Source organism: Fringilla coelebs (genome assembly GCF_963513975.1).
Source record: "Fringilla coelebs genome assembly, chromosome: 20".
In the NCBI taxonomy this organism is placed as follows: domain Eukaryota; kingdom Metazoa; phylum Chordata; class Aves; order Passeriformes; family Fringillidae; genus Fringilla; species Fringilla coelebs.
This window is the reverse complement of record NC_140046.1, coordinates 9,917,494-9,934,667: the sequence shown is the minus strand read 5'-3', so window position 1 is coordinate 9,934,667 and position 17,174 is coordinate 9,917,494. Positions and strand designations below refer to the sequence as shown.

Genomic DNA, 17,174 nt, shown 5'->3' with positions numbered 1-17,174 from the left:
ATCCACACTAATCCATCACTCCTTGAGCCTGAGTACATCTTAAGCCTTGAAGTCCACAACGAAATGACAGAAAGGGGACAAAATGTATACATGAGATGTAAAATGCTTCAGGATTTGAACCTGCTCTGTAAATACATTACTTCTGTAACTTCTGCTATTTCAGTTAGGAATAATATTAAAAAATTTTTTTTAAAAGGCAAGAAAAACCCAAGCAGTGTGTGAGACATGGGTGGCTGAGGGACACCCAGGAGGGGTGGCCATGGACACCGAGGGCTGGATGCTGTCAGCCTGCCCAGCCCTCCCAGCCTGGCAGGTTTCATCATGATTTACCCAATGCAAATCTGACCTTTCTTACAAGTGACTTTTATTGCTTTTGGCAAAAGCAGCCGTGGACAACACAGTGGGGAAGAGCTGGCTTGGAAGGAAAGCCTGAGCTGTGGAGAGGGAACTTGAACTCGGAATTTATCAAACTGACAGCCCCTGGGCACTCAGAGCTCCCCAGGGCTGCACTCAGAGCAGGAACAGCCCCCCCAGCCCGGCAGAGAGCCCAGCACCTGCCTGCCAGCAATTACTGACATTATCTCCAAACAGGGGAGCTTTTCTGAGCTTCTTTTCCTGATATTTTGTAGTCTGAATGCTAATCCTTTTGACAAAACTGTCCCCTATGCTTTTTCCGTTCTCTTTCCCCTTAATCTCTTTCTCCCAGGGGAAAAAGGAAAAAAAAAAAGAGGGTAAGGAAAAAAAAAATAAAAAAAAGAAAATACCAGCCAGCCTAGTTTGGCCGCACCTGGATTTGCATTGATTCCTCCCTTGTCATTCATGTTACCAACAGGAATTAGCATATGGCTTTAAGGGGAAACTCAGGAGGAGAAAAGAAAGATGCCATTTTGATGGAAATAAGGGGCAAAGGAATAATCTACCATCAACTAAAAAGCTTATTTGTGTACGGTTTCCCAAGCAAAGCTTCGAAAAGCCCATGTTGATTTTAGGCTACACAAAGAAACCCTAATCCTTTCAAGGGAACTAAATCACCAAAGAAAAGTACCTCTGAAGAAAAGGCTCCCTGTCAAGCATGGGTATTCACATCCAAAGGGATGCCACGAATCAAGCTCCGTAAGTAAACAGCAATAAGAATGTGGGAAATGTGTTTGAGTCAAAAAAGAAAACCAAAGGAAGAGGAAGAGGGGCCTACTCTTCATCAGCCACCTCCCGGGGAGGAGAGCAGCCCCTCACCCTGGTTACAGGCCTGCGCCAGGAATGTGGATTCACCCGGCTTCTCCTGCCCTGGCCCAGCCCCAAGAAAGGGCTGCTCAAATGCCAAAGCTTTTTACAGCAAATTAGCAAAATAAAGATGCAGTCACGTGTGGTTTGGGGGCCTGGGGTCACTCCAGACACGAAGCTCTTCCCTTCTTATGGCTGTGCCACCTATTCTCAGCCTCCGGAGGGGCCTGGGGAACCTGTAAATGCCATTAATCACGAAGGATAAATCAGCTTGCCAACTGAGATAACCTGGTTAGACCACAGAAATAATCCAGACCGTACTTCCAGAGGATGCTAATACATGAAAAACAGGACTATGGATCCGTAATGCAATTAAATCCAGGTATAATTCAATATGCAGCAGAAGCCTTCAGAAGCAGCAGCGGATCAGCATGGGAATCCCAAAGGTAACAGGGTCACATTCTGTCCCCAGTTCAACCATCCCAGCTTTGTAGAATTGAAAAGCACAGAGAAACACTGGAATGACTCACCGGAGACACAAACCAAACACGGGGAGAAGCACACAGGGCAAACTCTGAGCAAACCCACACCCGGCCAATAGAACACACCTGAATTTCAAACCAGTCAAATCTGCCTCTTGTAAGGCCAAGAGTGTTCCAAACCCCATCAGATAAAACCCAGGTTTACAGCCAGAAGCTCACCCTGCTCCAGGCACTCCCCATGTGCTGCCGGAGAAAAGCAGGACACTGGGGTAAAAACCAGCCACGTTTCCAAGGATTTGAATGATACTTGTTTGTGCAACTCACGCCTGGAGCTGCTCCCTCCACCCTCTTTGCAAAAACACCAACCAGACCAAAAAGGAGAATTACATGGAAAAGATCCCCAAAGGTTTCTAACAAGGGCCCAGCTCCACACGGCAGCTCACGGGCGCTGATTTAGGGCAAGCTTTCCCTTAATGTGCTGTTATATCATTAGCAGCTCTGTCTTTGGATTGCTGTTTGGAAGAAATTAATGGGATACTGAATATTTAAATGTGGCCCTCTCTATCATTTATTAACTCTACAGAAAGCACACAGCACAGTAAGCCATGGTTTATGACTATTATCCTGTGAATACTAAACGTTGGCTGGTTATTACTGTCAGCAGTGCAAATTGGCTATTCATAATTCCACGTCTATCATGGAGCTGATGAGTAACAATCAAGTTAAAACATTTTGAAAACTCTTACAGTTATTTAAATGAGCTTAAATTAAAGCCATTTGTAAAATAAACTATTCCCTAATATTGTTATTTAAATTAATTCTGACCTGGCAGGCAATGCATTATTTAAAGCCTATATTTTATATTAAGCAAAGCAATTACCAAGCATACAGAAAACGTCTGAAACCCAGAGAAACATAAAAAGCACTAACAAGCTGATTGCGACATTTCTGCAAGACAAGTTACATTTCATCTCCCATTGAAATTGCCATGAAAAGAAACGTGCGGGGAAAAAAGGAAAATAAATCTGTTTGGGATGTGAATTGCAGCCTTACCTTTATTTGTGACAGCGTTGAACAGTTTCTCAGAGCTGGCATCAGATGCCTGAAAGACCAATAAAAAAGAAGAAGAAAAAAAAAAAGAAGTTACATTTTCTAGCAGTGATAGATTTCCAAGGCACGGGGTATTTATGCACAGGGAGAGGTGTGTATATTTTAGGGAAACAAATCAGGAGACAAAACCAGGGGCGCTGGAAGCGGCGGCTCCAGAGGCCGTGTCCATGAGGTGGTGCTGTTTGGCTGTGCTTCGCCGCCCTGCAGTGCAGATATTTCTTTGGAAAGATTCTATTTCATAAAGAAATGGGGTTTTTCTTCAACATTAGCTGCACAGACAGTGTATCTTTGTACTGCCATTATCCAATACATTCCGACATTGATTCTGCGATGCAGAAGAGTCACGATTTCGAACCAGACAGCCCAGTCTCAGGAATTTCCAGAACTGCAGATTTCTTAATTAATGTTTAAAGTATTTTTGGGATCCCTGCTGTGTGAACATTCGATTTTTACCACCTTCAAAGCAGCGTTGATAACTTAGGTTAGTAATTTCATAAATTGCTGTTGCAAACTCTTTGAAAAAGAAAGAGAGCGTCAGGATCAGTGAATATTTCCACGTCAGCTTTGCCTCCCTCAGAATAACTGCTTCTTGACACCTCGCTGTGTAAACTAATAAACCTTCTCTTTTTCATCAAGCCACCTTTATCCAGGGAGGTTTTTCCCCTTAATATTGTGTTAGTAGCTTGTCTATTCCTGCTGTTTCTATGCCAGGGTGCCAGCCCAGCTCTACCCATTTAAAAAGCTTCATTTCAGTTTCACACAAAACCAGTGATCTCCCCCTTTCAGAAATTCCAACGGCACAAAACCAGGCAGGGAAGGAACACTGAAAATGTTCATTTTGCAAACACCCCTCGCCCAAAAGCACCAAACACTCAGGTTCTGCCAGCTGTGTGCTGCTGTGTTTGGGCACACACACACAAAACACACACAGGCAGCTACAGCTCAAACTTCTCCCACAAAAAGCACCCACAAAAAGCACCCACAAAAAGCACAGAGCTGTTCCATTCCGAAGCCAGCCCCGCTGAGAACCAGGCTGCTCCTGGAAAATACAGGGAAAACGTGCTCAGGAGCAGAACACTGCAAACAGGGTCAAAATGTAACACTTGAGAAAGATTTTAATTTCTCCCTAGAAACTGCTTTCTTGCTGGATTCAGGAACAATAATTGAAAACACTGGAAAACGGGCTGTGGGGGTTTTTGGTTAAAGGGGAGGAATTTCTCAATTCAAAACCAGATAAAAATCACCAGACAATCAACAAATACGTCGCTATCTCGACTGCACTAAAAACTTGGATTTGAAACTCCAGATAAATGAGTGAGACATGGCTCAGACCGTGCATCACAGTGTAGGAATACACTGAAAAAATTTGCCCTCAAGTTAGCGACAGACAAGATTTCTAGGATTAATTATTAAAAATAAGCTGTATTCTTTTTCAGACTTCTAGACAAATTTTATAAGATTACTGCTGGCTTTTTTGAAAGCCGAGCTGGTGCAATTTCGCCTCAACTAAATACCTTGTAAACACTGGATTTATTACCCAATGATGGATTTATTATGCAGTGACGACTTTCTCTAAATTAATGAAAATACGTGAATAATGCACAAATTGAAGAGATCAAGAAGGCCATGTGCTTTAAAGAGCAGCCCAATGTTACTCCAACAAGAGGCTTAATGCTTTCCTACCCTTGCCAATCAGCCTGCTTAAAAATAATCTTTCCCAGTGATTTTCAGCTGTTGTTGTCTTCTCAAATGCAGCTTTTCTCTGAAGTCAAAACTCTCTGAACCAGTCCTTCTTTTTGGAAAGAAAATCCAATTTTAAAACCCAAACAAACTTCTTACAGTTTCAGCTATTACTTTATTTTACTGTTTCAGAACTGAACAGCACAGGGAAGCTCCACGTTTCCTATTCGCTTGATTTTCCCAAGCACTACAAAGAGGAAAACATCTTTTTTTAAGAAGTTTGCTTTAATGCCAAGCGTAAACCAAGAGATGTTTTTTGAAGCCATGGTTTTTCAGGTGCAATCTTTTCCTGTGCTATCGCACACCCGAGTCACAAACAGGGCTGTGCCGCCTGGAAGTGGCACACCTCGATCAAAACGCAGCCTGCCCGAGGACTGCTCCGGAGCAACCTGGCAGATGATTATCCACCTAACATACATCTATAAGAGGAATTCTTTTACAAAGACAAAGCTCGTCCAAGAGTGAAGCTCATTTTGCATTACTGACCACACACAACCGAATGGAAGAGCAACTTGAAATAAACACACTGCCCGCGTTACTGTGAAAATATCCCAAATGCTGGCTGGAGCGGAGAGATGAACTTGGCCTGCCTGTTTCCTTACACAAAAATTGGGATTTAAATACAAAATAGCAACTAAGGCGATGTACCGGTGATAGAGAGGCGAACACAATCTCTGCCAGCACACACGCAGTGTACCAATTTCCATACAACTATTATTTTTCCACAGCTAGGCAGTCACATCACGCAACAACACTAGAGGAACAAAAAGCCCAACTGAGTCAAAAACCCGCAACAACTCAGCACAACCCCAGAAGGATGAAATTCGGTGCCTGTGCAGCGCTGACTAAACCCCGCTCCGTACTGACAGGAACCGGCGCAGACAACAAAGTGCCTTTATGTGCACGGTGGGTGCGATGTGACCGAACCTGGATGCTCCAGCGGCGGAGAGGAGCCCGGCTCTCCCTTCCCTTCCACCAACAACTCTTCCTTGGCTCCCCTTTATCCCGATCTTCCCAGGTCTCACTTGAGCAGCCGATGAGCAAGGTCTGCTGGCACCGTGACATTTAGGGACAGCACCGGGTTACCCGAGGTGCGCTGCCCGAGGAGCCCCCTCGGTTCCTCCTGCCGGAGCCGGAGCTGGTGACACACAGTTCCCTTCCTCGCACTTTGCCCGTTTTCCCTTCCAAATCCCCTTGTTACCAAGCGCAGCTTAATCCTTTTCACCGCGAAATGAAACAAGCCAGCAATCCCTGGGCTTAAAGAAAAAAACCCCAACAAACCACACAGAAAAAAATGACCTAAAGAGTATTTTTCCCTCACCAAGGAATATGCTGCCGTTCGAGGGGATGTATGACTAAAACATTTCCTGTCCAGACAGCGCAGCCTGACTCACTGCTGGCACGGCCCGGCCCCGCCGCGGCACTTGCACCGGCCCCGCACCTGCCCGCGGAGCCAGCGCGGCCCCGCCGCCCCCTCTGCCCGGCCCGTCCCGGGCTGCCCCGGCGCGGCGGCCGCTCCCTCCGGCCGCGGGGCCCCCAGGAGCCGCACCGACCCCCGCCCCGTGGTTACCTGCTGGCCGGGGGCTCCGCGGAGCGGCCGGCCCGCGGCTCATGGCGGTGCGGGAGGGACGGGCGTGTGCGGCAACTCCGATCCAGCGCGGCTCTCAGCGTCCCGCGGCCAAACCCCAACTAATCCTCCGCGGGGAACCGACTCCGCGGGCCGGCCGCGCGGGCCGCCGGGCGGGCATCCTTCCCGGGCCGCCGACCCCTTCCCCGCTCCCGCAAGATGGTTCCCGGCAGGAGCGAGCGGAGCGCGGCGTGCGGGGAGCGCGGCGGGCGCGGAGCGGGCGCTACAGAAGCGGCAGCAGGACAAAGAAAACCATGTGCGGCGGCGGCCGGGGACAGCGGCGGCACCTCCGGGTGCGGGGCGGTGCGGGGCGGTGCGGCCGCGGCGCCTCCTCCCTCCCTCCGCGGCTCCAGCGCCGGCGGCTGCGCGTCCCTTCCTTCGGGCGGCTTTTTGGGTTCTCTTCCGCTGTTTGCCGGGGCGTTTGAGGGGCTGATTGTTTTTGTTTTGGTTAAAAAGTCATGCCCGTCCTCTCCCGAGCCAAAGCGGGCTCCCGCCGGGCGCCGTCCCTCCCGTCGCGGCCGCGCTCAGGTGAATTCCATGGGGGAGAGGCAGCGGCCCGGCCCCGGCTCCTCCGGCCCCGCCGAAACAGCCTCGTAAGCCTGTAATCCCCGCGGGGCGGCCGCTCCGCTCTGCTCCGCTCTGCTCTGCTCCGCTCCGCTCCGCTCCGCTCCGCTCCGCCCGGCCCGGCTGCAGGCGCCGGCCGGACCCCTCTCCCGCCCGGCTCCGCTCCGCACTGCGCGGCGCTCCCGGAGCCGCCGCCGCCGCCCGCCGGCTCCGCCCTCCGCCGGCCCCGCCCCGCGCTCCGCCGGGGTCCCCGCGGCGGGGGCGGCCCGGCCGGGCGGGGGAGGCTCCGCGGGATCCGCCGGCGGCCGGCCCCGAGCAGCCCGCCGAGCTGCGCGGAGCCTCCGCCAGCGGCTCCTCGGTGCGGTGCGAGGGAGCCGCGGAGCCGGACAGCCCCCCCTGCCCCGGGATGGCGGCACACGCTCACGAGCATCGGTCGCGATAGCTACACGAACATCACTCTCTAGAGCTCCGCGGGATGAAAACACGATCGAAAACATCGCATTGCATTTAGCAATTTTTTGGTTTTAACGGAAATTTAATTTTCTTTTTATTTATTTATTTTCTTTCTTTAAAGCGGGAAAAGCCGGTGTCCCCAGCTGCAGGCAGGGTGGCCTGCCGGGGACCCCGGCTGCTCGCTGAGCTGTGCCTTCTCTCTGAGCCCCCCGTGCAGAGACTCGCCTGACTACTTCCAGCACTGAACATTATTGTCAGCGGGCAGTGGATTTCCCGCTCGCTGCAGGTTTTCCTTAAGTGCAGCACACCATTAGTAATGGCCACCGCGAAAAATAAACGCACAGATACGTGATGATATAAATGATTATTCTCTGAAGCACAGCACTCGGAGCCAAATGATGTTTCCTGGGAAGATGAGAGGCAGTTATGCACATTGGCACGGTAGCTGCATACAGTGTGATGTTTCTTGGGAAAGAGATAGGTGCTAAGAGGAGATTTACAGGCTTCCAAGCCCATGCCCAGGGAGTGCGTTCAAGATTTCAAACCTGGAAATGGGTTTCAGTCCCATACCGGGCTAGGAGTGCTAATGGAATTAAACTCCCGTGGGTTCCACTTGAATTTGAGCTAAATCCTCAGAAACAAGGTTGACAAGTCCTATTCACTCCAACTCCTGTGGCAGAGCTCAGCCTGGAAGAGGTGATTCTCCTAAGGAAAAGATGGGAACTACACGTACCAGCCAGAAAACAAGTGCAGAGCAAGAGCTGTGTATGCCTGCTTGGCCCCACCTGAGCCAGGATTCTAGTTATGTGCCCAGAATCCAATGGCAGCTTGGAAAGACTCACGTATGTCCTGGCTCAGCTCCAAGCTCACCTCGGGGTGATGAGGGACTGCCCTTCTCCTGGCCCCAGGGCACCCAGGGTGCTCTGGGCTCTCCCTAGCAGTGACAGGGTGCAGGGGGCTGCAGTGGCTCTGGTGGCCCTGAGCAAATCCCACAGCATGTGAGGGGAAGGGGGAATCAGGACCTGACTGTCCACACTAGCACAAGTGCCATAACTAAGAAAGAACGCCTGCCAGTTACCCGTGTAGAACAACACAATTCTATGGAAGTATTTCCCCTTGATTCCTCATTCCATCACCATATGATCCACTGAGGAATCCATTTAAGTTTTCCCCTTCAGTGGCTTCTCCAAGATTCTTATCTGAGGTGCAGCCCCACCGACTCTGGTGGTTTCTGCTGGGACAGGGGGGTGGGAAGATGTACAAATGGCAATAATTCCTCACAGGAGATGAACACACCCAGCACAGCTCCAGAGTCAGACCGTGGCCACAGACACCACAGTGCTTTTGTGCCACGGCTGGTGCAGGGTGGGAACACTTTGGTGAAACTGGGACAAGTGGTCTCTACTGGAAAATTAAAGAATTGTGGCCAACCTCAGATCCTGGTAAAATAAGTTCTCCAGGACTGTCCAGCTGAGTAGGTTATCCCCACATTTCCACATCAGAACCACGCATGGATTTTGGCTGTTAAACTTTCACAGGTTTTTACATCTAATAAATATGCATTTGCATCCAATAAATATATACTGCAAAGATAATCCTGTGCTATCAGAGACAAAGAAAGCATCCTATGTTCCTGGTTAGACTGCAGGGTTTTCATCTCCTCTTAGAAACAAAACAGAAATGGCTTCAGGTCTGGTATCTGGAATCGAGAGTGGGCAGTGGCCAAAAGCCATTGCAGCCTATTGGCCATGGATGTTGCTTGAGTGCAGATTCCAGTCCCCACCAAGATTAAATTGATAAAGGCATTAAGCTGGCAGAGTGTTCTCTGTACAATCAGCACTTGGGGACTCCGTGGACCGAGGTGAGGCTGTACCTGAACGAGCAATTAAATGCACAGTACCAAGGTGTGGCAGCTCATGTATTCTATGAGCACCTTGGTCAAGACTTTCCACATCCTGACATGGTAAGAAGGGATCTAATTAAAGCCCAGGTTCCTCACAAGACTTTAATTTGATACATTTAGCCTGGATTAAACAACAGGCTTGTCTGTACTGGATTTTTCCAATGTTAACCACATGCCACACCTGAAATCTCAGCACACACAGAATCAGAAATGCATTTACCTGCTCATCTCCCTGGGGCTGTGAGGGTTTATTGGCAGGGCTCTGGGCCTCATTATGTTCATTATTCGCACCTTAGAGATAAATTGAGGACCTCTGTTTTCCTGCTACAAAATTACACATGGACAAAATGCATTGTGCAATTCTGAATGAGAAATTTGGAGTTCAGAAATTCCCTCAAAGCCAAATTAAATCAAAGGGACCCCTCCTCAATTCTGAATGAGAAATTTGGAGTTCAGAAATTCACTCAAAGCCAAATTAAATCAAAGGGACCCCTCCTCCCCGCAGTGATTTGAATGCCTTTGGATCAAGCTTCCCCCCCTCCTGACAATACTTTCCTGTGCTTTAGGTTATGCCTGGATAGGTTTTTGAAACCTTCTGTCTCTTATCTATGTGGGACCTCGCCAGAATTTTTTTCATCTGTCTGTGGTCTCTGTCAGCGTCGACATTTGTTTCTGCCACAACAACAGCCAAATGAAGTGCATTGAACTTGGATCAAAAGTAATTTCAAGATCTTTCACTCTCTGGAAGAGGTTTTCAGATCCAAGTATTTTATTAAAATGACCTAAAGCTGCCCAGACAGCAGGCAGGGAAGCAGACATTCGTTTCCAAGTCATAGAGTAATTCCAAAGAAGAATTATCCATCTCTGGCACAAGAAGCAAACGAATATTGAAATTACAGTAGATTATATTGGATTAAATTATTTATGGCAAAGCTCACCTCACCTGGAAGGTTCTGCAGCTTTTTTCCTGGCAACATGAAAAGTGGATATTCCAATTCTTTGGTATTCTGTCAAAGCCTGGAAACATTTATGTTTCCATTAAGTTGCAAACCTTCCCAGAAGACACCAAGATATCTGACTTTGGAGCGTGATTATGGTGCCTTATAAAGGCCTCCATAATGCTTTGAAAACATACAAGATTTTGCCTATTACTGGATAAGAGATGCAGGATCCTTTCCCCAAGAAAAGAATTTATGGAGTTATCAGCAGAGTTTCATGGCTGTGAACAGCAAGCCACGGCATGATGTCCCACGCAGAAGGTGCTTAAACTCCAGCACTGTGAGAGGTGCAGGAGAAGGACCTGTTCTCCTCACCAACAGCAAAATCACCGCTGGTGTGGCCGTAAAAAGGTCATGAGAGATGCCAGGAGAAGGAACTGGTGGTGAGAGCAGGTTCTGCTGGATCTGGGGAGATGTCTGGGAGCAGCCTGGCCCCGGGGCAAGCACCAACACATGACATGACAGCGCTGCTCCCTCAGTGTCCCCTCCGGCAGGGACAGGGCACCGGGGAGAGGGGGACACAATCAGCAAGTGTCTCTTTCTGAGGGAGCAGAGCTCTGGATGTAGAACATCCCTGGGTAAATCCCCGTGTAAGTAATGCTTTTCATTTGACAAAGCAGAAAACTTCTGCAGGAACATATTAATGACAGTGCAACTTTTTTATTATTTTTATTTTTCTGCAGCATTTGCAAAACTAAACCCCTTTGTAATCCCTTCTTTTATGCAGAACAGATTGCAGTTTTAAGCAGAGGCCCATAAACTGCAGGTTCAAAGAAACCTGAAACTGAATTAGCATAAAAGCTGGAATTCTCATTTAGAGGAACAGCAAGGCAACCGCTCTGCAGGCAGTTTTATGATTAGGGTTTCAAATGGAAACAAAGATAAAAACTGGGGCTTGGGGAACAATAGGGCTGCTCTCTCTTCCCTATCCTTACAGCTTGGCCCTATAAAATACTAAGTGGTCTCCACTGCTTCCGAGGGCAGAATTTAGCCCAGATTTGCACACCTGGGGAGGGTGGATAATTTTCTGAACCCAGGCACTGTACCAAAGACAAATCCTAACTGCCCTACGTGTGTGAAGCCATTTCTCCCCCAGGCTTCTCCAAACAACATGAAATCCTTCAGATGAACACCACAGCCATCTTTCCTTCCCTTCAACCACCACAAGGAGTGAGAATCCTGGCTGTAACTTTTCCATCAGAAAATGCCTGCATTTTATCTCTTCCTCTAAAACCCTTCCTGGGGCTTGAATTCCGAGTTACTAAAGAGACCAGGGAGCATGGGTTGGCTGGATGTAGCTCCTGGAGACCTCTCTGGGCTCTGAGCTGCTATCCACCCTGCAGTCTAACCAGGAACATAAGATCCTGTCTCTGGGTAAGAGGATAAAATATAAATTCTTCCCCATCCAGCAGCACTTCTGTTGTGCACTTCATAAATGCACCACTTTCAAGCTGTGGCCATTATCCTCCCCTAATTTCTGCCTGCTAGCACGTTCAACTGAAGAAGTATTTAAAATTAATTTGTCTGTCAATATCTGGGTACTGAATCACCTAATAAGAGAAATATTTTTCATTCTCTTCTTCTCAGTCAGAAGAAAAGACTTTCTTATCACCAAATAAAGCATCCATTATTGCGTGCTGTAATCCCATTCTGTCGTCCAGGTCATTTTTTAGTCCAGAAAATGCTGAATCAGCACCATAAACCAATCAAGTAATTTCTTTCATTTTCTAACATTCAAGCAAAATAATGAAAATCACATCTCATTTGATGAGAAGAATATACAACAGAAATCTCCTCTTCCAAGGATAATTTTCAAAGAGGTGTGCCAAGGCAAGAAATAGTGTTTCAAAAACATAGCTAATGTAGGGGCTCTTCTGCTGAACAGATAAATTCCATTTTTGACTGTCAGCTCATATTTAGAAAGTAGACCATGAACAATAAATCTGTACCTTTAGCCAGCTTCTAAACCATGCAAAGACATTAACTTGGCAAAAGAATGACCATTACTTTGATGAATGAAACATTCACCTAAAATATTCATGTACAAGATGATAATATCCAATTGATAACCAAAAAACACCCACCCCACTGCAGATTTAAATAACTGAGATGCATATGAGAGAAACCGAATCACATACATAAGAGGAGTTATTATTGCACTGTTAGGAGAACCAACAAATGCAAAAAAAAAAGGCTTGATAAATATTTTCCATAACAAAACACAATTGGTTTCAGTGGGATACAGCTCTGTTTCTCATTAGTTATCCTTCACTTGTCAGACAAGTTCCATATTTCACCGAAACCCGCTGAGTATTCTTTCTAGTTTGCTGGGGAAAGTGGCTATACATTTAGCACGTTCCCTTTATGCTGTGTGTTTTCACAGGTCTTTCTTTAAAACACACTGTACATGCTTTTGCTTCTTTCCCCCAGGATAGTGGGTTTCGACATCCAAGAGGAGTTTAAAAGCAGGTAACAAGTCATCACTTTTGAAGCTGCAGAGCAGCTGAAGAGGTGCAATAGCCCCAGCAGCCATTATCAGTGCCTGCCAGGGTGCCACGCTATCAAGTTATATGATAAAGCACTCAGCTGACACCAGAAAAATAATCATTCTCTCTCTCCTGCACCACCCCCTTTTTCACAAGGAGGCTTTTTACACTCATTAAATGCAACCTTATCTCTGAAAGACTGCAATCCTCAGCAAATGACAAGTGTGCCTAATCTCATTTTCTGACAAGCGATTCTGACAGCACCTTCCTTTTGATTTCTAAGACACGTAGCTAGACATATATTAATCTGTCAGTCATCGCCCCTAGGAAGGATGGAAAAAAAGGAGAGACAGAGATGAACATTTGTGAATGTGAAGGGAACAAGGCAAGAAAGGACTAAGGGTCCTTTTCTGGCTATTTTAAGCAACTCAGCTGTGTTTCTCCACTCCTCCTACCCAAACATGGGACCCGAGTCACTCCTGTGCAGCACACCCCTCAACCTACCTGCCTGCAGAGGTTGCTAATATGCATTTTATTCCAGGTATGAGTGTGGCCCAGCAGCTGTGGGCTGGCAGCCAGCTGTGGGTGTATTTTCAGGTTTCCCCTGGTGTTGAAGGCAGTTGGGCTCTCATTTCATTTCTCTGTGCCTCAACTTTCAGCGTTGCATAAAATCCAAGTGTTATTGTCACCATGGCACATATTTTAGTTATAGACATGGGACTTCCCAATGCTGGTACTATAAAATGTTAAGCCTTAATTCCAAATTTACAGTTTATGAAGTGTTCTGCAATAACACTTTTTTTGCAGCAAGAAATGCTTTGTCATTGCAGGCAGTGAAGCCCTGCCTGGCTTTGGTTGCTGGCCTGGCTGGCACATGTTGGCAGGTACAGGCAGAGACAGGTGGGATAAAAGCATTAAGATTGAAAGAGTCAGATTGGTGTCAGATCTTAACAACTTTGTACAAATGCTCAGAGTGCTGTAAAATGAAAGCATTTCATACAACCTCACAGCCTGGCTAGGTGCAAACTGGAGAGGCTGGGCAACACCAACTCCAGGTGCACTTGGAGACCAGGAAAAGGTAGGATTGCCAAGAACTCCTGGATTCTCCTAGAATAGGAGAAGATGCATTTCAAACCTGGTGGCATTATGGAGTCCTGACAGTGAGTGTGAACTGGGGCAGATTGATGGGGATTTGCCATTCAGCAAGTGTGCAAAATGCAGAGCCTTTGTGCAGGATGTAGGATGTGCTGAGGGGATGGCTTTACTGGAAGAGGGTAGGTTTAGACAGGAAATTAGGAAGAAATTCTTCCCTGTGAAGGTGGTGAGGGGCTGAATGGATGGCCCAGAGCAGCTGGGGCTGCCCCTGGATCCCTGGCAGTGCCCAAGGCCAGGCTGGACAGGGCTGGGAGCAGCCTGGGACAGTGGGAGGTGTCCCTGCCATGGCAGGGGTGGCACTGGATGGGCTTTAAGCTCCTTTCCAACCTGGACCATTCTGGGATTCTGTGATACACATTGGTGAGCACAGGGCTGTGAGATGGAAGGAGGCAGACCTACAGGTAGGTATAAAAGTGCAAATAAATGAGATTCTCCAAATGGGACCCAAAGGAAGAAAGCGATTAAGTGAGGTGGGAGGCAGTGTTCTTTATCTCACACAGACCTATTAGTTCTGCTCCTCATAAGCCTGCCTTCTCCCCCTTAGCATGTGAGTCATATTCATATTTCTACCCACCAAATGCTAAATTAGAGTAAATTATACAGATTTACCATCCAGCATTTGCTCCCTGACCTGCCTGCACTTGCAGAGAGCCTCCCCAGCTGGCAGCACATCCTCCTGCCTGGGGACATCCCAAAGCCACAGCTCCAGCCTGGTCCAGATGGGATCCCTCAACTGAGAGCTCCTCTCCACCTCCCTTCCCTTCCCTTCCTCTGTGTTGTACTAACAGGAGAAACTTTATTGTTCATAATGGGATAAGGAAAAAAAAAAAAAAAAGAAATGAAAGCAAAGTACAAAGGGGCTCCAATGCAATGCTTTAAAGCAATGCCATTTTCATAGTAATATAGTCATTAAGTACTTGTTTGATGGTGCAAAAAAGTAGGCCAAGATCTTTGCTAATACATTTAATTAATCAATACCTGCACTAGAAGATGGGAACAATTAAAGTTTTTCTCCTCACTCAGACAAAGCAGCAGTAAGCTTGTGATCTACTTAAGGAGCTCGTCACTCAATGGGAAGATGAAAAGACTTCTTTAGTTTTACTTAAGAGCTGAAATCATGTTAATACTCGAGTGTTTAGGATCTGGCTCTCAAAAAGGCAGTAAATGAGCAGTGGCAGGAAAGCTGCCTGCTGTCACTGAGTCCCCAGCCTCGTGTTTCCACCCTGATGTCATCATAACAGGGAAAATCACAAATATATGCTGGAGTTCATTGAGCCTGAAATTAACACCAGGGATATTTCCTTGCAGAACACTTTGATAGCTAGGGCTGCTAGAAACACCCATCTACTGCTGATGGGCCTTAGAAGGGAAAATGTAAACCTGACCCTGCACAGTTTAGATTCCTGCTGGGTTTTTATTTAAAAAAAGAAATTTCTGGTTGCATTTCAGCTTCGGGATGTAGAAAAGAAGGCATAGGAAGGAAAAGTCACCTCCTCTGGGGAAAAGTGATGGGAGGAACCTGGGCAGCTCCCTGTGCAAACCTCTGGTGAGAGCAGAACCCCATCCAGGACCTCACAGCTGTGGAACCATCACACACAGGTGCTGACCTAACAGCATGAGGGAAAGCACAGGCACAGTGTTGTGTTGAAAACAAATGATTTCCTCATATAATCATTAGCAGGCATATAAATGCAAATGACCTTATAATTTGTATTGTGAGAAATATCAAGCTAATGCTGCAGCTAAAGGAGAAAATCCCTCCCTGGTCATCTCTGGAGATGACTCAGGCCATAGAGCTGATCTCCTGTAAATTGCCTGCCTAGCTGCACTCAGTATTAAGTCCACCAGGCACTTTGCTGTTTCTAATCCCTTGTAAGAATGATGCAAAGCCTCACTAACACACCAGTTCTTCTGTGCATCCTCACCTTGGGTTGCAGGAGTCTGCACTCCAAGCTCTGAGCAAGGCCACCACACTCACAACAAAAAAGGCAGCAGGTCGATTCTGTCCAGTCCAATCTCCACAAACCCAAATCTCTCCAAAAGTCCTGGTCAAAAGTCCATGGAAAATAAAATCCTTCTGACACAATTTTCAGTAAGAAACAATTTTCAGCAGCTGGCCAAATGCTATTTTTCTTTCATTTAAGATTCTAACAAAACCTAACTTCTTTGTCTCTCAGGCTTCCTTGATCTCCTTCACTTTTAGCTGTCACATAAAGTCCATTGGCTGCACCTCTCTGCTTGATGAAGACAAGCCAACTGGTCTGATGTATCTTTAATGAGGAGGTAGGTAAGACACAGTCCAACAAGGTGCTGAACACTTTGACCCTAAGCTAGCAAAGCACTTAAACATCTGCTTAACTTTTAACAAAAATAAGTCCTTTTGAAGCTAATGGGGCTGCTCTGGCATTCAGACTTCAGCACCATGGTATAAATCTGGCTGGATGAGGGACAGAACCTCTGCAAGGCTCAGTTACTGAGAGAGCAAAACCAGCCAGAAACACACAGGTGACCAGGTGAGAGGCAGTACAGCTGAGCCACAGGGGAACTGGGGAGTCTCTCCATCAGTAATTAACATCTCAGCAGTGGAATTACAGTTGCAGGTATCCCTGTGTTGTTGCTCCTGTGTTAGCAGGAGCAGGCAGGGTTATTCCTGCTCTAAGGTAACATTCCATCCCTGGGATGGAACACCTGCAGGATCTGCAGGGATAAAGGCTTGGCCTTTGCTTCAAAATCACCGTTCAATCCTACAAGAAGGAAGGGACAAACACAAAACAAACAAATCCAAATGAATGATGGGGAGCTCATGAAGAGGAAGCTGAAAGAGTAAAAAAAATAGCAAAGCTGAGCTATTGTTGCTGAGGTTCAGCTAATCAGCTGATCTATGGGATCAGCCTGGATTATTCCAGGCATTACTGGAGGAGGTGTGCTCTGAGAATCTAATAAAACACACGAGAGCTGTGATAAAACTTTAACCTGCTTTGATAATGCAGTAACGTTCTACTCCACACACACCTGTGAAAAAGGCTGCCAGATCTCATCACCATTAGTTATTAATCTATTTGTTCCTCTAAAACTTCCTCATTTCCCCCTCCTTTTTCAGGAGTTTACTTTTTCTAAAGTGGAACTGATTTCAGGTAGGAAAAAAGCTGCAGCATATCAAAAAGTGCATGGGAAAATAGGTAAGGAGATAATGTTTAACTGGGAAGGAAGAGTTATTTTAGAAATATTTTATATCATTTAAAAAGCACTGAGTACTATTTTATGCCTCTTCCTGAGGAATAAAAGTCATAGTTATGAGTCCGGGTGTACATATTTCAATAGTAAAGTGAGACTGCTACAGATACATAAAAATCTCTTTAAAAAGTAGCTCAAATAGATTCTTCATGAGTAAAACACTGGCAACCTGAATTTTAGTACGATTCTCAGCATTTCAGC

The 17,174-nt window shown here is 46.8% G+C and overlaps 1 protein-coding gene across 1 annotated transcript in view; it reads right to left on the bottom strand.

Annotated features, from left to right (window-relative positions):
* The window catches only part of LOC311161340 (autism susceptibility gene 2 protein-like), a gene marked incomplete at its 5' end in the record, with an annotated part of 71,686 nt that extends 65,520 nt beyond the window's left edge, over nucleotides 1-6,166 (bottom strand). The window contains 3 exons of the mRNA XM_084218847.1: nucleotides 2,757-2,805; nucleotides 5,156-5,227; nucleotides 5,948-6,166. Of these exons, the coding sequence (XP_084074973.1) occupies nucleotides 2,757-2,805; nucleotides 5,156-5,227; nucleotides 5,948-6,166 (340 nt within the window). The remainder of the gene's footprint in view (nucleotides 1-2,756; nucleotides 2,806-5,155; nucleotides 5,228-5,947) is intronic.
* Between the last annotated feature and the right edge of the window lie 11,008 nt (nucleotides 6,167-17,174).